This window comes from Bombina bombina, chromosome 1, assembly GCF_027579735.1.
Source record: "Bombina bombina isolate aBomBom1 chromosome 1, aBomBom1.pri, whole genome shotgun sequence".
Taxonomy (NCBI): Eukaryota; Metazoa; Chordata; class Amphibia; order Anura; family Bombinatoridae; genus Bombina; species Bombina bombina.
The window spans coordinates 1,181,112,785-1,181,137,587 of NC_069499.1; the positions used below are offsets into that span (position 1 = coordinate 1,181,112,785).

The 24,803-nt window shown below is 40.5% G+C and overlaps 1 protein-coding gene across 1 annotated transcript in view; it reads left to right on the forward strand.

Annotated features, from left to right (window-relative positions):
• ACE (angiotensin I converting enzyme) overlaps positions 1 to 24,803 on the forward strand; it is a 186,981-nt gene that overhangs the window by 143,137 nt on the left and 19,041 nt on the right. Inside the window, exons 18-19 of the mRNA XM_053699782.1 lie at positions 3,594 to 3,691; positions 5,982 to 6,151. Coding sequence (XP_053555757.1) covers positions 3,594 to 3,691; positions 5,982 to 6,151 — 268 coding nt within the window. The remainder of the gene's footprint in view (positions 1 to 3,593; positions 3,692 to 5,981; positions 6,152 to 24,803) is intronic.

Genomic DNA, 24,803 nt, shown 5'->3' on the forward strand with positions numbered 1-24,803 from the left:
TATCAGCTATCCATATCCCAGGTGTAGAGCACTGGGAGGCGGATTTTCTAAGTCGTCAGACTTTTCATCCGGGAGAGTGGGAACTCCATCCGGAGGCATTTGCACAACTGATTCATCGTTGGGGCAAAGCCAGAACGCCAAGCTTCCGTGTTACGGATCCAGGTCCAGGGATCCCAAGGCGACACTGATAGATGCTCTAGCAGCGCCCTGGTCTTTCAACCTGGCTTATGTGTTTCCACCGTTTCCTCTGCTCCCTCGACTGATTGCCAAGATCAAGCAGGAGAGAGCATCGGTGATTCTGATAGCATCTGCGTAGCCACGCAGGACCTGGTATGCAGATCTAGTGGACATGTCATCCTTTCCACCATGGTCTCTGCCTCTGAAACAGGACCTTCTACTTCAGGGTCCTTTCAACCATCCAAATCTAATTTCTCTGAGGCTGACTGCCTGGAGATTGAACGCTTGATTTTATCAAAGCGTGGCTTCTCAGAGTCAGTTATTGATACCTTAAGACAGGCACGAAAGCCTGTCACCAGGAAAATTTACCATAAGGTATGGCGTAGATATCTTTATTGGTGTGAATCCAAGGGTTACTCATGTAGTAAGGTCAGGATTGCTAGGATATTATCTTTTCTCCAAGAAGGTTTGGAAAAAGGATTGTCAGCTAGTTAAGCGTCTGGCAGATGTTCCAGACGTTCAGGCATTTTGTCAGGCTTTAGTTAGAATCAAGCCTGTGTTTAAACCTGTTGCTCCACCATGGAGCTTAAACTTGGTTCTTAAGGTTCTTCAAGGAGTTCCGTTTGAACCTCTTCATTCCATAGATATCAAGCTTTTATCTTGGAAAGTTCTTTTTTTTGGTAGCTATTTCCTCGGCTCGTAGAGTCTCTGAGCTATCTGCCTTACAATGTGATTCTCCTTATCTGATTTTTCATATGGATAAGGTAGTCCTGCGAACCAAACCTGGGTTCTTACCTAAGGTGGTATCTAATAAGAATATCAATCAAGAGATTGTTGTTCCATCCTTGTGTTACACAATTTGGACGTGGTCCGTGCTTTAAAGTTTTACTTACAAGCTACTAAAGATTTTCGTCAAACATCTGCTTTGTTTGTTGTCTACTCTGGACAGAGGAGAGGTCAAAAGGCTTCGGCAACCTCTTTTTCTTTTTGACTAAGAAGCTTAGCCTATGAGACTGCTGGACAGCAACCTCCTGAAAGGATTACAGCTCATTCCACTAGAGCTGTGGCTTCCACTTGGGCCTTTAAAAATGAGGCTTCTTTTGATCAGATTTGCAAGGCGACGACTTGGTCTTCGCTTCATATTTTTTCAAAATTTTACAAATTTGATACTTTTGCTTCTTCGGAGGCTATATTTGGGAGAAAGGTTTTACGGGCAGTGGTTCCTTCCATTTAAGTTCCTGCCTTGTCCCTCCCTTAATCCGTGTACTTTAGCTTTGGTATTGGTATCCCACAAGTAATGGATGATCCGTGGACTGGATACACCTTACAAGAGAAAACACAATTTATGCTTACCTGATAAATTTATTTCTCTTGTGGTGTATCCAGTCCACGGCCCGCCCTGTCATTTTAAGGCAGGTAATTTTTAAATTTAAACTACAGTAACCACTGCACCCTATGGTTTCTCCTTTCTCTGCTTGTTTTCGGTCGAATGACTGGCTATGACAGTTAGGGGAGGAGCTATATTACAGCTCTGCTGTGGGTGTCCTCTTGCAACTTCCTGTTGGGAATGAGAATATCCCACAAGTAATGGATGATCCGTGGACTGGATACACCACAAGAGAAATAAATTTATCAGGTAAGCATAAATTGTGTTTTTTCAGAAAATATGAATGATAACACAAAAACTTTTCCTTCACTCATGGTTAGTGTTTGGCTGAAGCCATTTATTATCAATCAACTGTGTTTACTCTTTTTAAATCATAATGACAACAGAAACTACCAAAATGACCCTGATCAAAATTTTACATACCCTGGTGATTTTGGCCTGATAACATGCACACAAGTTGACACAAAGGGGTTTGAATGGCTATTAAAGGTAACCATCCTCACCTGTGATCTGTTTGCTTGTAATTAGTGTGTGTGTTTAAAAGGTCAATGAGTTTCTGGACTCCTGACAGACCTTTGCATTTTTCATCCAGTGCTGCACTGATGTTTCTGGATTTTAAGTCATAGGGAAAGAAAAATAATTGTCAAAGGATCTGTGGGAAAAAGGTAGTTGAACTGTATAAAACAGGAAAGGGATATAAAAAGATATCCAAGGAATTGAGAATGCAAATCAGCAGTGTTCAAACTCTAATCAAGAAGTGCAATATTATGCGTTCTGTTTGATAACATACTGCATTCATCTTGCCATCAATTCTGACCAAATTTCCTGTGCCTTTGTAGCTCACACATCCTCAAAACATCAGCGATCCACCTCCGTGTTTCACAGTAGGAATGGTGTACCTTTCATCATAGGCCTTGTTGACTCCTCTCCAAATGTAGCATTTATGGTTGTGGCCAAAAAGCTAAATTTTGGTCTCATCACTCCAAATGACTTTGTGCCAGAAGGTTTGAGGCTTGTCTCTGAGCTGTTTGGCATATTGTAAGCAGGATACTTTGTGGCATTTGCGTAGTAATGGCTTTCTTCTGGCGACTTAACCATGCAGCCCATCTTTCTTCAAGTGCCTCCTTATTGTGCATCTTGAAACAGCCACACCACATGTCCTGTATTTCACCTGAAGTTATTTGTGGGTTTGTCTTTGCATCCCAAACAATTTTCCTGGCAGTTGTGGCTGAAATTTTAGTTGGTCTACCTGACCGTGGTTCGGTTTCAACAGAACCCCTCATTTTCCACTTCTTTATTAGAGTTTGAACACTGTTGATTTGCATTCTCAATTCCTTGGATATCTTTTTATATCCCTTTCCTGTTTTATACAATCCAACTACCTTTTCCCACAGATCCTTTGACAATTCTTTTGCTTTCCCCATGACTCAGAATCCAGAATCGTCAGTGTAGCACTGGATGAAAGATGCAAGGGTCTATCAGGAGTCCAGAAACTCATTGACCTTTTATATACACACACACTAATTACAAGAAAACAGATCACAGGTGAGGATGATTACCTTTAATAGCCATTCAAACCCCTTTGTGTCAACGTGTGTGCATGTTATCAGGCCAAAATCACCAGGGTATGTAAACTTTTGATTAGGGTCATTTGGGTAGTTTCTGTTGTCATTATGATTTAAAAAGAGTAAACAATGTTCATTGATAATAAATGGCTTCAGCCAAACACTAACCATGAGTGAAAGAAAAGTTTTTGTGTTATCATTCATATTCTCTGAAAAATGGCCAAGAAATCATAAATTCTGCCAGGGTATGTAAACTTATGAGCACTACTGTACATAGTAACAAAGTATATGTCTGTTTTTACCTAGTTTAAATTCTATACCCCCTGTATTTAACCATACATTATTCAGTGAGAAAAATGATTTGGTTCTTTAGACTTTTTATAGTTTCAATAACAGACCACTTGCTAGTGAGTGTTAATATTTTCTATATACTAATTTATTCTTCTGATGTCATTATTTTCTAGGTAATATGTGGGCACAGTCCTGGTCTAACATATTTGACCTTGTTGTTCCATTTCCTAATGCTGCACAAGTTGACGCTACACCAGCTATGGTAGCTCAGGTAAAAAAAAGTAAAAAAATATATACTACACTTATAATCAAAGGGTTTGCTTTTTTGGTCAGTTTTGGCACCTTTTGGTCAAAATAGGTCAATGTATTCATCTTGATAGAACCAGACATTTACTCAAATCTATGGGGTAGATTTATTAAGCAGCGGATGCTGCAATCTACCCCCCGCAAATGTGCAGGGGACGGCATTGCACAAGCATTTCACGAGAAATGCTTGTGCAATGATAAATGCCGACAGTGTATGCTGTTGGCATTTATCGATGTCCGCCCGCACAATGATAAACCGGCCCCTATCAGTCCAATTGTATAATAGTTTGTCAATTTTCATTTAAATCATTTTATACATTTGAAAAAAATAAATTTTCAAATGTTAGAAAGTGTACCCTAAGAAATACGCTAAGCTGTCAGATTTTATTTTCTAACTAAATATAACAAGCTAAGTTCCTGCAGGCAAATACAGAAATGAGTCAGATCATTTCAAAAGATTATTTTACCTGTAAACTTGTATTAAAACCAATTGATAAATATAAATGAGAATCCTAAAAAAGCACAAGATTTACCTACTCCAAATAAATATATAAATGTAATTTTGATTGTTCTCAACTACTACTACAACAATATTTTTTAAACTCACTATAAAATACCAATGCTCGCGTGTCACATCATATGTGTATAAAACCAGGTAGAGGGCTTCTAAATTGGTACATAATTTAAAAAAAGAAAACTTACAAAGAAAGATTGATGATCTAAACATGTTTAGAGGAGAGAAGAGAGAGAGAGAGAGGTGATATATTAACTTTTTAATTACATTAAAGGGACACTCAAGTCAAAATAAACTTTTATAATTCAGAAAGAGCATGCAATTTTAAGACACTTTCCAATTTACTTACATCATCAAATTTTTATTAGCACACATTCTGGGCATGTGCACAAACTCACAGGGTATATGTATACTAATTTGTGATTGGCTGATATCCGTCACATAATATAGGGGGCCAGAAAATGGGAGACAAAATAAATTTGCCAGAATAAAAACTACTGCTTATTTTAAATTCATAGTGAGGGGCCGATTTACTATGCCCCAAATGCCCCCGTATTTACGCGCGAGCATTCAGGCTCACCGGAGACAGCTGTTAAGAAGCAGCGGTCTTAAAGGGACATGAAACTCAAAATGTTTCTTTCATGATTTAGGTAGAACATACAATTTTAAACAACTTTCCAGTTTACTTCTATTATCAAATTTACTTAATTCTCTTGGTATGATTTGTTGAAGGAACAGCAATGCACTACTGGTTTCTAACTGAACACATGGGTGAGTCAATGGCAATCGGTATATACTGTATATGCAGCCACCAAATCAGCAGCAAGAACGTAGGTTCTTTGCTGCTCCTGAGCTTACTTAGATAAACCTTACAGCAAAGGATAACAAGAGAAGGAAGCAAATTAAATAGAAGTAAATTGGAAAGTTGTTTAAAATTGTATGCTCAGTCTAAATCATGAATGTCTAATTATGACTTTACTGTCCCTTTAAGACTGCTGCTCCTTAACTGGTCCGCCAGTTCTGAGCGGCGGACAGCAATCAACCTGATCGAAAATGATCGGGTTGATTGACACCCCCTGCTAGTGGCCGATTATCTGCTAATCAGCAGGGGGCGGCATTGCACAAGCAGTTCACAAGAACTGCTTGTGCAATGATAAATGCCGACAGCGTATGCTGTCGGCATTCATCGATGTCTGTCAGACATGATCCGCTGAGCGGATCATGTCGGACAGACCGATAATAAATTGGCCCCTAAATGTTATTGCATTGTGTTTTTATTATGTACCTGTTAATTATTTAATTCTACTGCATTTAGTGGTCTTTTAAAGGGTTTAATAAAGCAGTAGCTGAAAGTATTTTTGACAAAAAAGTAACTCCAAAACAAGAGGTTATGATCTTGAGCTGAAAGGCAGTCAGTTTAGAAGTAATTTGGGGAAGCACTTCTTCACAGAAAGGTTGGTTAATTAATGGAATAACTACCGTACTATTACTGGTGGTAAAGACAAACAGTGTGAAGGACTTAAAAAATGCCTGGGATAAGCATATGGCTATCCTACAAACTAATAAAGCTTACACTTTATAGGGAATATGTGAGTATCTGTTAGGATCAGACCTTAGGAATAATAAAAGAAAAAAATCAATCAGGAATTGTTCTATTACACGTGAAAATAGAAGAATGTGTAAATGTTACCACTAAAACTTTATATCTTTGATCTAATCATCCTTGTTTTGTTTTCAATAGAAATGGAATGCAACAAGGATGTTTCAGGAATCCGATAGCTTCTTTACTTCCCTTGGACTTATTCCCATGCCACAAGAATTTTGGGACAAATCCATGATAGAGAAACCAAAAGATAGGGAAGTAGTGTGCCATGCATCGGCCTGGGACTTCTACAACCGCAAAGACTTCAGGTACAAAGCTGCATAACACATTCTTAAGTTTCTTTAAGGGAACAAAAACAAATAGTGAGCTAAACCAATATATGTGCATAAGACATTTAATATTTCTATTATGCTCAATCTAAGAAGCAACATATACGGCACAGCAATATAAATAAATAACTCACCCCTTATAAATAGTGTGTACCAGCTTACGCAATTACAGAAACTAGCAACAACTACTGCCATTGTTTCTTTTTAAAAATAAGTTTCTATCACATACAATAGTATCTGTACATGAAGCTAAGCGTGGTTGCAATTTCTTACCCATGCAGATTTACAGGATCTCCCTGGAGTCCAAGTTGTCAGAGGTCCCTCCCCTATTAATGACAGAATGACATTAGATTAGATTTGGTGCTAACATTAGAGCAGTGCAATATTTAAATATTGCTGCTGTGCTAACTTGTGCCTGTATTTCAAGTTGAAAATAAAAGTGACAGCACAAGCGCAAACTAACGGCTAGATTACGAGTTTTGCGGTAAGAGGGGTGCGTTGCTAACTTGCACTTTATTCTCACCGCTCACTTTCCTACAGCGCTGGTATTACAGGTTTTTACAAACCCGGCATTAAAAGACAAGAAGTGAGCGTAGAGCAAAATTGAGCTCCATACCGCACTCCAATACCAGCGCTGCTTAAGTCAGCGGTGAGCTGGTTGTATGTGCTTGTGCACGATTTCTCCATAGACATCAATGGGGAGAGCCGGCTGAGAAAAAGTCTAACACCTGCAAAAAAGCAGCGTAAATCTCAGTAACGCAGCCCCATTGATTCCTATGGGGAAAGAAAATTTATGTTTACACCTAACACCCTAACATGAACCCTGAGTCTAAACACCCCTAATCTTACACTTATTAACCCCTAATCTGCCGCCCCTGACATCGCCGACACCTACATTATATTTATTAACCCCTAATCTGCCGTCCCCGACATCGCCGACACCTACATTATATTTATTAACCCCTAATCTGCTGCTCCGGACATCGCCGACACCTATAATATACTTATGAACCCCTAATCTGCTGCCCCCAACATTGCCGACACCTACATTATATTTATTAACCCCTAATCTGCTGCCCACAACATCGCCGACACCTACATAGTGTTATTACCCCTAATCTGCCACCCCCAACGTCGCCGCCACTATAATAAACATATTAACCCCTAAACCGCTGTACTCCCACATCGCAAACACTAGTTAAATATTATTAACCCTTAATCTGCCGCCCCTAACATCGCCGCCACCTACCTTCATTTATTAACCCCTTATCTGCCACCCCCAATGTCGCCACCACTATATTAAATTTATTAACCCCTAAATCTAAGTCTAACCTTAACACCCCCTAACTTAAATATAATTAAAATAAATCTAAATAAAAATTACTATTAATAACTAAATAATTCCTATTTAAAACTAAATACTTACCTGTAAAATAAACCCTAAGCTAGCTACAATATAACTAATAGTTACATTGTATCTAGCTTAGGGTTTATTTTTATTTTACAGGCAAGTTTGTATTTATTTTAACTAGGTAGAATAGTTACTAAATAGTTATTAACTATTTACTAACTACCTAGCTAAAATAAATACAAATTTACCTGTAAAATAAAACCTAACCTAAGTTACACTAACACCTAACCTAACCCTACAATTAAATAAATTCCCTAAATTAAATACAATTAACTAAATTCAAAACAATTAGCTAAATTACAAAAAAAAATTACAGAAAATAAACTAATTACACCTAATCTAATAGCCCTATCAAAATAAAAAAAGCCCACCCAAAATAAAAAAAAACCTAGCCTAACCTAAACTACCTATAGCCCTTAAAAGGGCCTTTTGCGGGGCATTGCCCCAAAGAAATCAGCTCTTTTACCTGTAAAAAAAAATACAAACAACCCCCCAACAGTAAAACCCACCACCCACACAACCAACCCCCAAATAAAACCCTAACTAAAAAAACCTAAGCTCCCCATTGCCCTGAAAAGGGCATTTGGATGGGGATTGCCCTTAAAAGGGCATTTAGCTCTATTGCGGCCCAAAGCCCTAACCTAAAAATAAAACCCACCTAATACACCCTTAAAAAATCCTAACACTAACCCCCGAAGATCCACTTACCGGGAGAAGTCTTCATCCAAGCGGCAAGATGTCCTCCACGAAGCCGGCAGAAGTGGTCCTCCAGACTGGCAGAAGTGGTCCTCTAGACAGGCAGAAGTCTTCACCCAGATGGCATCTTCTATCTTCATCCTTCCGACGTGGAGCGGCTCTATCTTCAAGAGCGGAGCATCCTCTTCAATTGACGTCTTCTTGTTGAATGAAGGTTCCTTTAAATGACGTCATGGCGTCCAGGATGGCGTCCCTTCAATTCCGATTGGCTGATCTAATTCTATCAGCCAATCGGAATTAAGGTTTAGCTTGCTGTGTCCTTCACAGATTGTAGCAAGCCGGGTTTTTTTATATCTTTTTACTTTACATGTCCCCTTTGTCTGCTTCTTTTCATTAATCTGTCCCTAAACATATATGTCTCATTTCTTGTCCCCCTTCTCATCATTCCCCAAATACCTTGACTGGCTCAGTTTCCTCATATAATTCTACAATTTAACTATTCCTTTTATGGCTTCTCCTCCTCCTTTATCACTGTTTAGTGGCTTTATCCTTTCCAATCCATTGATAAATGAAAGATTGAGTTTTTATTTGTTGTTTGCTCTTAGCAAGCTTGTTTTTTCTTCTGTTATGTGTGATCAGTCCACGGGTCATCATTACTTCTGGGATATAACTCCTCCCCAACAGGAAATGCAAGAGGATTCACCCAGCAGAGCTGCATATAGCTCCTCCCCTCTACGTCACTCCCAGTCATTCTCTTGCACCCAACGACTAGATAGGATGTGTGAGAGGACTATGGTGATTATACTTAGTTTTTATAACTTCAATCAAAAGTTTGTTATTTTACAATAGCACCGGAGCGTGTTATTACCTCTCTGGCAGAGTTTGAAGAAGAATCTACCAGAGTTTTTTACTATGATTTTAACCGGAGTAGTTAAGATCATATTGCTGTTTCTCGGCCATCTGAGGGAGGTAAAAGCTTCAGATCAGGGGACAGCGGGCAGATGAATCTGCATTGAGGTATGTAGCAGTTTTTATTTTCTGAATGGAATTGATGAGAAAATCCTGCCATACCGTTATAATGACATGTATGTATACTCTACACTTCAGTATTCTGGGGATGGTATTTCACTGGAATTACTCTGTTAAAAGTACATTAAACCTTTTAATAGGTATTTATTATGTTAAACGTTTTTGCTGGAATGTAGAATCGTTTGCATTTTCTGAGGTACTGAGTGAATAAATGTTTGGGCATTATTTTTCCACTTGGCAGTTGCTTGTTTTAATTGTGACAGTTTCGTTTCTCTCTCACTGCTGTAGTGTGAGGGGGAGGGGCCGTTTTTGGCGCTCTTTGCTACGCATCAAAAATTTCCAGTCAGTTACTCTTGTATTTCCTGCATGATCCGGTTCATCTCTAACAGAACTCAGGGGTCTTCAAACTTCTTTGGAGGGAGGTAGATTCTCTCAGCAGAGCTGTGAGACTTATATATTGACTGTGATTAAAAACGTTGCTCTGTAATTTTTATGTTTCAAATTTAATTATTGTTACTTTACTAATGGGAACAAACCTTTGCTAAAAGTTGTGTTGTTTTCAAGGATTGATGCTATAACTGTTTTTCAGTTCATTATTTCAACTGTCATTTAATCGTTTAGTGCTTCTTTGAGGCACAGTACGTTTTTGTTAAATAAGATTGTAACCAAGTTGCAAGTTTATTGCTAGTGTGTTAAACATGTCTGATTCAGAGGAAGATACCTGTGTCATTTGTTCCAATGCCAAGGTGGAGCCCAATAGAAATTTATGTACTAACTGTATTGATGCTACTTTAAATAAAAGCCAATCTGTACAAATTGAACAAATTTCACCAAACAGCGAGGGGAGAGTTATGCCGACTAACTCGCCTCACGTGTCAGTACCTGCATCTCCCACCCGGGAGGTGCGTGATATTGTGGCGCCTAGTACATCTGGGCGGCCATTACAGATAACATTACAAGATATGGCTACTGTTATGACTGAAGTTTTGGCTAAATTACCAGAACTAAGAGGCAAGCGTGATCACTCTGGGGTGAGAACAGAGTGCGCTGATAATACTAGGGCCATGTCTGATACTGCGTCACAGCTTGCAGAGCATGAGGACGGAGAGCTTCATTCTGTGGGTGACGGTTCTGATCCAAACAGATTGGATTCAGATATTTCAAATTTTAAATTTAAATTGGAGAACCTCCGTGTATTACTAGGGGAGGTTTTAGCGGCTCTTAATGATTGTAACACTGTTGCAATACCAGAGAAATTGTGTAGGTTGGATAAATACTTTGCGGTACCGGCGAGTACTGACGTTTTTCCTATACCTAAGAGACTAACTGAAATTGTTACTAAGGAGTGGGATAGACCCGGTGTGCCGTTCTCACCCCCTCCAATATTTAGAAAGATGTTTCCAATAGATGCCACCACACGGGACTTATGGCAAACGGTCCCTAAGGTGGAGGGAGCAGTTTCTACTTTAGCTAAGCGTACCACTATCCCGGTGGAGGATAGCTGTGCTTTTTCAGATCCAATGGATAAAAAATTAGAGGGTTACCTTAAGAAAATGTTTGTTCAACAAGGTTTTATATTGCAACCCCTTGCATGCATCGCGCCGATTACGGCTGCGGCAGCATTTTGGATTGAGTCTCTGGAAGAGAACCTTAGTTCAGCTACGCTGGACGACATTACGGACAGGCTTAGAGTCCTTAAACTAGCTAATTCATTCATTTCGGAGGCCGTAGTACATTTAACCAAACTTACGGCTAAGAACTCAGGATTCGCCATTCAGGCACGTAGGGCGCTGTGGCTAAAATCCTGGTCAGCTGATGTAACTTCTAAGTCCAAATTACTTAATATACCTTTCAAGGGGCAAACTTTATTTGGGCCCGGTTTGAAAGAAATTATCGCTGACATTACAGGAGGTAAGGGCCACGCCCTGCCTCAAGACAAAGCCAAAGCTAAGGCTAGACAGTCTAATTTTCGTCCCTTTCGGAATTTCAAAGCAGGAGCAGCACCAACTTCCACTGCACCAAAACAGGAAGGAGCTGTTGCTCGTTACAGACAAGGCTGGAAACCTAACCAGTCCTGGAACAAGGGCAAGCAGGCCAGGAAACCTGCTGCTGCCCCAAAGACAGCATGAATCGAGGGCCCCCGATCCGGGACCGGATCTAGTGGGGGGCAGACTCTCTCTCTTCGCCCAGGCTTGGGCAAGAGATGTTCAGGATCCCTGGGCGCTAGAGATCATATCTCAGGGATACCTTCTAGACTTCAAATTCTCTCCCCCAAGAGGGAGATTTCATCTGTCAAGGTTGTCAACAAACCAGATAAAGAAAGAAGCGTTTCTACGCTGTGTACAAGATCTGTTATTAATGGGAGTGATCCATCCGGTTCCGCGGTCGGAACAAGGACAAGGGTTTTACTCAAACCTGTTTGTGGTTCCCAAAAAAGAGGGAACTTTCAGGCCAATCTTGGATTTAAAGATCCTAAACAAATTCCTAAGAGTTCCATCGTTCAAAATGGAAACTATTCGGACAATCTTACCCATGATCCAAAAGGGTCAGTACATGACCACAGTGGATTTAAAGGATGCTTACCTTCACATACCGATTCACAAAGATCATTACCGGTATCTAAGGTTTGCCTTCTTAGACAGGCATTACCAGTTTGTAGCTCTTCCATTCGGATTGGCTACGGCTCCAAGAATCTTCACAAAGGTTCTGGGTGCCCTTCTGGCGGTACTAAGACCGCGAGGAATTTCGGTAGCTCCGTACCTAGACGACATTCTGATACAAGCTTCAAGCTTTCAAACTGCCAAGTCTCATACAGAGTTAGTTCTGGCATTTCTAAGGTCGCATGGATGGAAAGTGAACGAAAAGAAGAGTTCTCTCTTTCCTCTCACAAGAGTTCCATTCTTGGGGACTCTTATAGATTCTGTAGAAATGAAGATTTATCTGACAGAAGACAGATTAACAAAGCTTCTAAATGCATGCCGTGTCCTTCATTCCATTCAACTCCCGTCAGTAGCTCAATGCATGGAGGTGATCGGCTTAATGGTAGCAGCAATGGACATAGTACCCTTTGCACGTCTACATCTCAGACCGCTGCAATTGTGCATGCTGAGTCAGTGGAATGGGGATTACTCAGACTTGTCCCCTACTCTGAATCTGGATCAAGAGACCAGAAACTCTCTTCTATGGTGGCTTTCTCGGCCACATCTGTCCAGGGGAATGCCATTCAGCAGGCCGGACTGGACAATTGTAACAACAGACGCCAGCCTACTAGGTTGGGGCGCTGTCTGGAATTCTCTGAAGGCTCAGGGACAATGGAATCAGGAGGAAAGTCTCCTGCCAATAAACATTCTGGAATTGAGAGCAGTTCTCAATGCCCTTCTGGCTTGGCCCCAGTTAAAAACTCGGGGGTTCATCAGGTTTCAGTCGGACAACATCACGACTGTAGCTTACATCAACCATCAAGGAGGGACAAGAAGCTCCCTAGCAATGATGGAAGTATCAAAGATAATTCGCTGGGCAGAGTCTCACTCTTGCCACCTGTCAGCAATCCACATCCCGGGAGTGGAGAACTGGGAGGCGGATTTCTTGAGTCGCCAGACTTTTCATCCGGGGGAGTGGGAACTTCATCCGGAGGTCTTTGCCCAAATACTTCGAAGTTGGGGCAAACCAGAGATAGATCTCATGGCGTCTCGCCAGAACGCCAAACTTCCTCGCTACGGGTCCAGATCCAGGGATCCGGGAGCGGTTCTGATAGATGCTTTGACAGCACCTTGGAACTTCGGGATGGCTTATGTGTTTCCACCCTTCCCGCTGCTTCCTCGATTGATTGCCAAAATCAAACAGGAGAGAGCATCAGTGATTCTAATAGCGCCTGCATGGCCACGCAGGACTTGGTATGCAGATCTAGTGGACATGTCATCCTGTCCGCCTTGGTCTCTACCTCTAAGACAGGACCTTCTGATACAGGGTCCATTCAAACATCAAAATCTAACTTCTCTGAAGCTGACTGCTTGGAAATTGAACGCTTGATTTTATCAAAACGTGGTTTTTCTGAGTCGGTTATTGATACCCTGATACAGGCTAGGAAGCCTGTTACCAGAAGGATTTACCATAAGATATGGCGTAAATACCTATACTGGTGCGAATCCAAAGGTTACTCCTGGAGTAAGGTTAGGATTCCTAGGATATTGTCCTTTCTACAAGAAGGTTTAGAAAAGGGTTTATCGGCTAGTTCATTAAAGGGACAGATCTCAGCTCTGTCCATCTTGTTACACAGGCGTCTGTCAGAAAATCCAGACGTCCAGGCCTTTTGTCAGGCTTTAGCTAGGATCAAGCCTGTGTTTAAAACTGTTGCTCCGCCATGGAGTTTAAACCTTGTTCTTAACGTTCTACAAGGAGTTCCGTTTGAACCCCTTCATTCCATTGATATAAAGTTGTTATCTTGGAAAGTGTTATTTTTAATGGCTATTTCTTCGGCTCGGAGAGTCTCTGAGTTATCAGCTTTACATTGTGATTCTCCTTATTTGATTTTTCATTCAGATAAGGTAGTTCTGCGTACAAAACCTGGGTTCTTACCTAAGGTAGTCACTAACAGGAACATCAATCAAGAGATCGTGGTGCCTTCCCTGTGCCCGAATCCTTCTTCAAAGAAGGAACGTCTTCTACACAATCTGGATGTAGTTCGTGCCCTCAAGTTCTACTTGCAGGCAACTAAGGATTTTCGACAAACGTCTTCCCTGTTTGTCGTGTACTCTGGTCAGAGGAGAGGTCATAAGGCTTCGGCTACCTCTCTCTCCTTCTGGCTTCGTAGCATAATTCGTTTAGCCTATGAGACTGCTGGACAGCAGCCTCCTGAAAGAATTACAGCTCATTCTACTAGAGCTGTGGCTTCCACTTGGGCCTTTAAGAATGAGGCCTCTGTTGAACAGATTTGCAAGGCTGCAACTTGGTCTTCGCTTCATACTTTTTCCAAATTTTACAAATTTGACACTTTTGCTTCTTCGGAGGCTATTTTTGGGAGAAAGGTTCTTCAGGCAGTGGTTCCTTCTGTATAATGAGCCTGCCTATCCCTCCCGTCATCCGTGTACTTTTGCTTTGGTATTGGTATCCCAGAAGTAATGATGACCCGTGGACTGATCACACATAACAGAAGAAAACATAATTTATGCTTACCTGATAAATTTCTTTCTTCTGTTGTGTGATCAGTCCACGGCCCGCCCTGTTTTTTAAGGCAGGTAAATATCTTTTAAATTATACTCCAGTCACCACTTCACCCTTGGTTTCTCCTTTCTCGTTGATTCTTGGTCGAATGACTGGGAGTGACGTAGAGGGGAGGAGCTATATGCAGCTCTGCTGGGTGAATCCTCTTGCATTTCCTGTTGGGGAGGAGTTATATCCCAGAAGTAATGATGACCCGTGGACTGATCACACAACAGAAGAAAGAAATTTATCAGGTAAGCATAAATTATGTTTTTTCCTACTGCTTCATGGGTGATCTGTCTTGATAGAAATCTCTCCCCTAACATTAACTATATTACTGAGTCCTTTATTGTTTTGACTCCATATTTCAACTGGGATTCCTATGTTACTCAGAATTATTGCTTAAGTGAGTCTTTCTTTCCCTCTGATCTTCCTGGTTTACTATGATTCCTAGTGAGAACTGTGTATGCTTTATTCCCATGTAGGCACACTCTCTTTTGTAATTTATATACAATTGTTTACCAAATCCTGCTGTGCGCACTTACCCAACTTCTCTAGAATTTGCTATTTCCTTACTAAATGCAATACCAGAATGTTAATTTACTCACTTGTCCAATCTATCAATTAATTCTGTTCGAGTCATCAGCCTAAGTTGCTAATTTAAATCAGCTGCCCTACTCTTCCAGTCCCTGCATCGGCTCCCCTTAGACTTTAGAGTACAATTTTAAATTATCGGCCCTTACCTGCAAGGTTACAGAAACCGCACACCAAACTTTATTTCCTCACTTCTCTCCAAATACTCCCCAAACCTTCCTGTTCAATCAGCTTCTGACCTACCTTTGTCGACCATTTTAATTACTACTTCCCCCCATCTCTAAGACTGTTCACGTGCGGCCCCTATTCTCTGCAACTCTCTAGTCTGCTCCATCAGACTTCATTCTTGTGTAGCTTTAAGTGCTTTTTGGAAACCCAATGAAACAGACGTTTCCCTCCTCTTTGTTGAAAGTTCCTCTTCATCGTTAACAACAAAATAAATATTTAACTGTCTTATGTCACTGTTGCTACTACGACCCATGTGACAAGGTACCCCAAACTTTATCACGCCCCACCCTTCAACCTGTAGACTGTAAGCTCTCGAGAGCAGGGTCCTACTCCTCTTGTATTTGTTTTGTTTATTCTATTTAATGCATCTGTATTGATTTACCATAAAACAGTGTCATTCTCATGAACCCAGTGCTACAAAATTTGGCAACAATAAAAAAAAAATTATAGAGAAAATATATTCACATCTGCTCCTCCTATATATTTGTAACTCTTTGCAATAGTTTAGAGTATTTGAGGCAAATAAGTGGCTTTATTCAAACAGTGATTGGTGTAGGATATTCTAAAATCCATTATTAGGATGTTTATGAAATACTGAGTGTATGTAAGTTTATTTTCCACTTATCTTTGAGTGTAACATTGTATAGGAGAAAAATATAGAAGTTGCTATGCTTTAGTGTAACAATATTAAAGCATTTTAAGCAGAATGCACTCCTATAACGTAAACTAGTACTTACATGTTCAAGTGTCCTACAATACTAGTCTAAACATGACAACCAGCTCCTTGGCACAAGAGCCAATATTACATCAGCAATCAGGTCCTGCATCCTACACTCGGAATGTCTATAATTGGAGTCCAGGGAGTGAGTGACAGTGATGTATAATTATGAGTTCACTTTATGTAACCCATTAATGTTTATTTACACAAAATGGCCACCTATCAGGGTGCTACTTTCACTGAGAGACACTGGAGAACCAGAACAACAAGACTGGAGAATCAGATTCAACCAATCAAAGCAAATAATTAGCACATATTCTAATTGGTTGGGTAATGTGGGTTGGGTAATGTGGTTAAATAATGTATTCTGATCTTAATTTCTAAATATAGATGCTTTGTTCTAATTCGAAACGAAACAGCATTATAATAATGTTCCCTTAAAGCTGGGATATTCCTGAAGTCCTCTATATATAGAAAAATAATATAATGCCTGCTTTAAAGGGACAGTCTACACTAAAATTGTTAATGTTTAAAAAGATAGATAATGCCTTTACTACCCATTCCCCATTTTTACACAACCAACATTGATATATTAATATACATTAAAAACATTTAAACCTCTAAATTTATGCCTGTTTCTAAGCCACTATAGACAGCCTCTTATAACAGTTTTTGTTATTTGCTTTTCACAACAGGAGACAGCTAATTCATGTGGGCCATATAGATAACATTGTGTTCACACCCAAGGAGTTATTTAACCTTTTAAAGCCGTTATGCCGTTCCATTCCGTCATAATTAGACTGGGCTTTAAAGCCGTTATGACGGAATGGAACGTCATAACTAACGGCTGTCCTGAAGCCTTCTGTGCTTCAGGGATTTAATCGCGGTCTGGAGGGCGTTCCTAGGATTGTAGGGACGCCCCCCAGATGCGATCCAATAATTGAAATCTCGCGATCGTATGCACGATCGCGTAGTTTCAATTTGTCTACATCGGAACAGTTGTTCCGATGTAGGCACTTTAACCCTGTCACGAAAGGGTTAAGATTTAGCACAACACAGTGCTAAACGCAAGTCAATAGATAATAAATAAAAAAGTCATGTGATCAGGGGGCAGTCAGAAAATGCTTTGATACAAGGTAATCACAAAGGTAAAAAGTATATTAATATAACTGTGTTGGTTATGCGAAACTGGGGAATGGGTAATAAAGGAATTATCTATCTTTTAAAACAATAAAAATTCTATTGTAGACTGTCCCTTTAAATTCAGTTCTCAGTAAGCTGATTGCAACAGTTATGATAATGAAATCTTAATGTTTACTCCTTATTCAGGATTCTAAAGATTGTCTGATCACTTGAAAATTGAGTGGAGATAATTATACATTTTCAGAGAGCCTCTGTATTTAGATAAGAATACACTGGACATCCATAAGGGTTTTAGTAAAATAAATCAGATAATTAGACGTCTATAGAGATTTACAATGAAAGCTTCAACAGTTTCCAAGAACTAATTAGAACATTTATATAATCTGATTGGAATAGTAAAAGTGTGTGAGAATGGAGAGTTCTCAGATGAGCTTATTAAATAGTATAGCATCTAGATGCATTAGTTCACAGGAAACTGCAGTACATTTGGATGATCTACTTAAGAAAGTGTATTTGCATCTCTGTAGGGTAGATTAAATGGATTTACTGGATTTAAAAAGTTATTTCTCTTGTAAGATGTATCGAGTCCACGGATTCATCAATACTTGTGGGATATTCTCCTTCCTAACAGGAAGTGGCAAAGAGAGCACCCACAGCAGAGCTTTCTATATAGCTCCTCCCTTAGCTCCACCCCCCAGTCATTCTCTTTGCCTGCTTAACTGCTAGGAACGGTAAAGTGAGTGTGGTGACAAAAATGATAGTTTTTATTTTCTCAATTAAAAGTTTGTTATTTTAAATGGTACCGGTGTGTACTAATCACTCTCTGGCAGAAAAGAGATGAAGATTTCTGCAAGGAGGATGATGATCTTAGCACTTTGTAACTAAGATCCACTGCTGTTCCCACAGAGGCTGAGGAGTACAGGAAAACTTCAGTTGGGGGAACGGTTTGCATGCTAAGCTGCATTGAGGTATGTTCAGCCAATTTTTTTCTAGACAGACTGTGATAATTCTAGAAAAGTCTGACAATATCCCCATGAGGGAAGGGTAAGCTGTATTCAGACATTTAATAGAGAATCCAAACTTGCATAAAGGGCTCATTTGTTACTGGTGGCACTTATGGGAAAAACGTTTTTTTATTCAAAGCTTAACGTTTTTTGAGGGACTTTAAGGGGTCATTGTGGCTAATTTAAGGGTTATTAACCCACATGGCTAGTTTAGAAACACTTTGGTGTGTTTCTTTTAGACTCCACTAACATTGAGGTAGATGGGAGGGGCCTATTTTTGCGCCTCAGTTGCGCAGTTTCTTTTACTCTGAAGACATTCAGCTGTTTCTCCAGAGGGTCCTGCTGTGTTTGAGGGCCTAAAAGAAGGTTTTTCCTCACAAATCTATCCTAAAGGGCAGGTAGGCGCCACAGCAGAGCTGTGGCAAGGTGCTGAATGTTTTTATACCGATTTTTTATGTTTTGTCAATCCGGTTTTTACATTAAGCGGTGAATCGTTTATTTGGCTGTCTGTGCAAACTTACTACGGCTTTATGATCCTACTGTAAAAATTTCGTAAAGTTTACTGCTTTTTTACACTGTTTTGCAGAGTTTGTGCATCTTGTTTTCTCTTAAAGGCACAGTACCGTTTTTTTCTAAGTATTATTTACTTTGAATAAAGTGTTTTCCAAGCTTGCTTATTTCATTACTAGCCTGTTTAACAAGTCTGACACCAAGGAAAATCCTTGTTCAATGTGTTTAGAAGCCATTGTGGAACCCCCTCTTAGAATGTGTCCCACTTGCACTGATATGTCTATAAATTATAAAGAGCATATTTTAGCACTTAAAAATATAGCAATAGATGATTCTCAGACAGAAGGAATTGAGGGTTTGCCATCTAGCTCTCCCCAAGTGTCACAACCAGTAATGCCCGCACAAGTGACGCCAAGTACCTCTAGTGCGTCCACTTCATTTACTTTACAAGACTTGTCCACAGTTATGAATACAACCCTCACAGCGGTTTTATCTAAACTGCCTGGTTTACAAGGAAAGCGTGACAGCTCTGGGTTAAGAACAACTGCTGAGCCTTCTGACGCTTTAGTAGCCGTATCCGATATACCCTCATAATGTTCTGAAGTAGGGGTAAGGGATTTGCTATCTGAGGGAGAGATTTCTGATTCAGGAAAGACGCTCCCTCAGACAGATTCTGATATGACTACCTTTAAATTTAAGCTTGAACACCTCCGCTTGTTGCTCAGGGAGGTATTAGCGACTCTGGATGATTGTGATCCTATTGTGGTCCCAGTGTAAAATGGACAAATACTTAGAGGTTCCTGTTTACACTGATGTTTTTCCAGTCCCTAAGAGGATTGTGAATATTGTTACTAAGGAGTGGGATAGACCAGGTATACCGTTCGCTCGCCCTCCTGTTTTTAAGAAAATGTTTCCCATATCTGACACCATGTGGGACTCGTGGCAGACGGTTCCTAAGGTGGAGGGAGCTGTTTCTACTCTCGCTAAGCATACAACTATACCTATCGAAGACAGTTGTGCTTTCAAAGATCCTATGGATAAAAAATTAGAGGGTCTCCTAAAGAAAATTTTTGTTGATCAAGGTTTTTTTCTCCAACCTATTGCGTGCATTGTTCCTGTAACTACTGCAGCTGCTTTCTGGTTCGAGGCTCTAGAAGAGGCACTTCAGATGGAGACTCCATTAGAGGATATTATGGATAGAATTAAGGCCCTTAAATTGGCTAATTCTTTCATTACAGATGCCGCTTTCCAACTGGCTAAATTAGCGGCAAAGAATTCAGGTTTTGCCATTTTAGCACGCAGGGCGTTATGGCTTAAGTCCTGATCTGCTGATGTGTCATCAAAATATAAACTTTTGAACATCCCTTTCAAAGGAAAGACCCTATTCGGGCCTGAACTGAAAGAGATTATTTCAGACATCACTGGAGGGAAAGGCCACGCCCTCCCTCAGAATAAAACAAATAAAATGAGGACCAAACAAAATCATTTTCGTTCCTTTCGGAACTTCAAGAGTGGTTCCGCTTCAGCTTCCCCTGCTGCAAAGCAAGAGGGGAATTTTGCCTAATCCAAGTCAGTCTGGAAACCTAACCAGGCTTGGAACAAGGGTAAACAGGCCAAGAAGCCTGCTACTGCCTCCAAGACAGCATGAAGGGGTAGCACCCGATCCGGGACCGGATCTAGTAGGGGGCAGACTCTCTCTCTTTGCTCAGGCTTGGGCAAGAGATGTTCACGATTCCTGGGCGTTAGAAATTGTGTCCCAGGGATATCTTCTGGACTTCAAAGACTAACCCCCCAAGGGGGAGATTTCACATTTCTCAATTGTCTGCAAACCAGACAAAGAGAGAGGTGTTCTTACGCTGTGTAGAAGACCTACATACCATGGGAGTGATCAGCCCAGTTCCAAAAGCGGAACAAGGGCTAGGGTTTTACTCAAACCTGTTTGTGGTTCCCAAAAAAGAGGGAACTTTCAGACCAATCTTGGATCTCAAAATTCTAAACAAATTCCTCAGAGTACCATCATTCAAGATGGAGACTATTCGGATTATTCTACCTCTGATCCAGGAGGGTCAATATATGACTACCGTGGACATAAAGGATGCGTATCTACACATCCCTATTCACAGAGATCATCATCAATTCCTCAGATTTCTCAGGGAATGTGTTTCCGCAGGCCAGAGTGGATTATTGTAACGACAGATGCCAGCCTGCTAGGCTGGGGTGCAGTCTGGAACTCCCTGAAAGCACAGAGCTTATGGTCTCGGGAGGAAACTCTCCTCCCGATAAACATTCTAGAACTGAGAGCGATATTCAATGCGCTTCAGGCGTGGCCTCAGCTAGCTGCAGCCAAATTAATCATATTTCAGTCGGACAACATCACAACTGTAGCTTACATCAATCACCAAGGAGGAACACGGAGTCCTCTAGCGATGATGGAAGTAACCAAAATAATCCGATGGGCGGAGACTCACTCTTGCCATCTTTCAGCAATCCATATCCCAGGGGTAGAGAACTAGGAGGTGGATTTCCTAAGTCGTCAGACTTTTCATCCGGGGGAGTGGGAGCTCCATCCGGAAGTATTTGCCCAGCTGACTCAGCTATGGGGCACACCAGAATTGAATCTGATGGCGTCCCGTCAGAACGCCAAACTTCCTTGTTACGGGTCCAGGTCCCGGGATCCCCAGGTGGTACTGATAGATGCTCTAGCAGTGCCTTGGTCCTTCAAATTGGCCTATGTATTTCCACCATTTCCTCTCCTCCCACGTCTGGTTGCCAGAATCAAGCAGGAGAGAGCATCAATGATTCTGATAGCACCTGCGTGGCCACGCAGGACTTGGTATGCAGACCTAGTGGACATGTCATCTGTTCCACTGTGGACTCTGCCAGTGAGGCAGGACCTTCTAATCCAAGGTCCATTCAAGCATCCAAATCTAAATTCTCTGCGTCTGGCTGCTTGGAGATTGAACGCTTGATTTTATCAAAGCTTGGTTTCTCTGAGTCGGTCATTGATACCCTGATTCAAGCTAGAAAGCCTGTCACCAGGAAAATCTATCATAAGATTTGGCGCAAATATCTTTATTCGTGTGAATCCAAGTTTACTCATGGAGTAAGATTAGGATTCCTAGAATATTGTCTTTTCTCCAAGAAGGATTGGAGAATGGATTATCAGCTAGCTCCTTAAAAGGTCAAATTTCTGGTTTGTCTATTCTTTTACACAAACGTCTGGCAGATGTCCCAGACGTTCAAGCGTTTAGTCAGGCTTTAGTCAGAATCAAGCCTGTATTCAAACCTGTTGCTCCGCCATGGAGCCTAAACTTAGTTCTTAAAGTTCTTCTAGGGGTTTCGTTTGAACCTATGCATTTCATAGATATTAAGCTTTTATCTTGGAAAGTTCTGTTTTTAGTAGCTATCTCTTCGGCCCAAAGAGTTTCTGAGTTATCTGCTTTACAGTGTGACTCACCTTATCTTTTTTTCCATGCAGATAAGGTGGTTTTTCGTACCAAACATGGATTCCTTCCTAAGGTTGTTTCTAATAGGAATATCAATCAGGAAATTGTTGTTCCTTCGCTGTGTCCTAATCCTTCTTCAAAGAAGGAACGTCTGTTGCACAATCTTGATGTGGTTCGTGCTCTAAAGTTCTACTTACAAGCAACCAAAGATTTCCGTCAAACATCTTCATTGTTTGTTGTTTATTCTGGTAAGCGGAGAGGCCAAAAAGCTACGGCTACCTTTCTTTTTGGCTGAAAAGCATCATCCGTTTGGCTTATGAGACTGCTGGCCAGCAGCCTCCTGAAAGGATTACTGCTCATTCTACTAGAGCAGTGGCTTCCACATGGGCTTTTAAAAATGAGGCTTCTGTTGAACAGATTTGTAAGGCGGCGACTTGGTCTTCGCTTCATACTTTTTCCAAATTTTCCAAATTTGATACTTTTGCTTCTTTGGAGGCTATTTTTGGGAGAAAGGTTCTACAAGCAGTGGTGCCTTCCATTTAAGGTACCTGTCTTGTCCCTCCCTTCATCCGTGTCCTAAAGCTTTGGTATTGGTATCCCACAAGTATGGATGAATCCGTGGACTCGATACATCTTACAAGAGAAAACAGAATTTATGCTTACCTGATAAATTTCTTTCTTTTGTGATGTATCGAGTCCACGGCCCGCCCTGTCTGCTTAAGACAGGTAGTATATTTTTATTTAAAAAACTTAAGTCACCTCTGCACCCTATAGTTTCTCCTTTTTCTTCCTAGCCTTCGGTTGAATGACTGGGGGGGGTGGAGCTAAGGGAGGAGGTATATAGACAGCTCTGCTGTGGGTGCTCTCTTTGCTACTTCCTGTTAGGAAGGAGAATATCCCACAAGTATGGATGAATCCGTGGACTCGATACATCACAAGAGAAAGAAATTTATCAGGTAAGCATAAATTCTGTTTTTGTGTATTTGCTTACAGTTAGCATCAATTATCTTCAAACCATCTGTGCATTAATGCAAAATAATGTGTGTCCTTTAATTCAAGCAAATTGATGCTTGCATATTGTTTTTATTTCATGTGTAGTGAAAATCAAGTAAAAGCTTGTATATTGCTTACAAAAACAAATAAATGCTAAATTACATTAAAGTTTGCATTTTGCCATTTAATACAATTTTTTTTAAAAGGGACACTCAAGTCAAAATAAATCTACTGCTTATTTGAATTTCAGAGTAGGTGTTAAATATTTGTCTTTTATAATGCGCTTGTTAAGTATGCAATTATATTGCATTGAGTGGCCCTTTAAATAATCTTCTACAATTTCCCCTTTTAACACTTCAGTTACACCTGATAGTTTTTAGCTTTTCTAATTCAGAATGAATGCAATAAAATAATTACTTTTTTTCTGTGTGTGCCACTGTATTGGCTGCTTTGCCCCATTGCTTACAATAGAGTTAGCCAGCAAGCAGACGGTATGAACAATTGTAGCATGTTTTGATGCAAATGAGCTGTTTTCTATATTTTGGGCTAGATTACAAGTGGTTGGATATCTAGCGCAAATATTACAAGTTGAAAGTAAACGAAGTACTACGCTCGTATATACACATCAAAATATAACGAGCAAGAGAGAGAGAGATTGTGTGTGAGATTGTGGGTAATTGCATGTGTGTATGAGATTGTGTGTTTCTCCAACATTGGTGTGTCCAGTCCACGGCGTCATCCTTACTTGTGGGAATATCTCTTCCCCAACAGGAAATGGCAAAGAGTCCCAGCAAAGCTGGCCATATAGTCCCTCCTAGGCTCCGCCCACCCCAGTCATTCTCTTTGCCGTTGCACAGGCAACATCTCCACGGAGATGGCTAAGAGTTTTTGGTGTTTAAATGTACTATTTACTCTGAAACAGAAAAAGATGAAGATTTCTGTTTGTGAGAGGAAGATGATTTTAGCAGACAGTAACTAAAATCGATTGCTGTTTCCACATAGGACTGTTGAGATGAAGTAACTTCAGTTGGGGAAAACAGTAAGCAGACTTTTCTGCTTAAGGTATGACTAGCCATATTTCTAACAAGACTGTGTAATGCTGGAAGGCTGTCATTTTTCCCCTCATGGGGATAGGTAAGCCATTTTCTTAGTCTCAAACAGAATAAAGGGCTTAATATGGGCTATAAAACTGGTAGACACTTTTATGGGCTAAATCGATTGCTTTATTTGGGCATTTTATACATGTTTATGCTGATATTTCACATTTCTAAGCTTGGGGAACGTTTTTTAACGGCAGGCACTATGTTAGACACCTTTTCCAGTCAGGGAGGGCCTTCCCAGTTGTAGGCTGAGCCTCATTTTCGCGCCATTACTGCGCAGTTGTTTTTGAGAGCAAGACATGCAGATGCATGTGTGAGGACCTGAAAATAGCTGGAAAAGTTTCTAGAAGGCGTCATTTGGCCATGCAGATAAGGTGGTTTTGCGTACTAAGCCTGGTTTTCTTCCAATGGTTGTTTCTAACAAGAATATTAACCAGGAGATAGTTGTTCCTTCTTTATGTCCGAATCCAGTTTCAAAGAAGGAACGTTTGTTACACAATTTGGACGTAGTCCGTGCTCTAAAATTCTATTTAGAGGCTACAAAAGATTTCAGACAGACA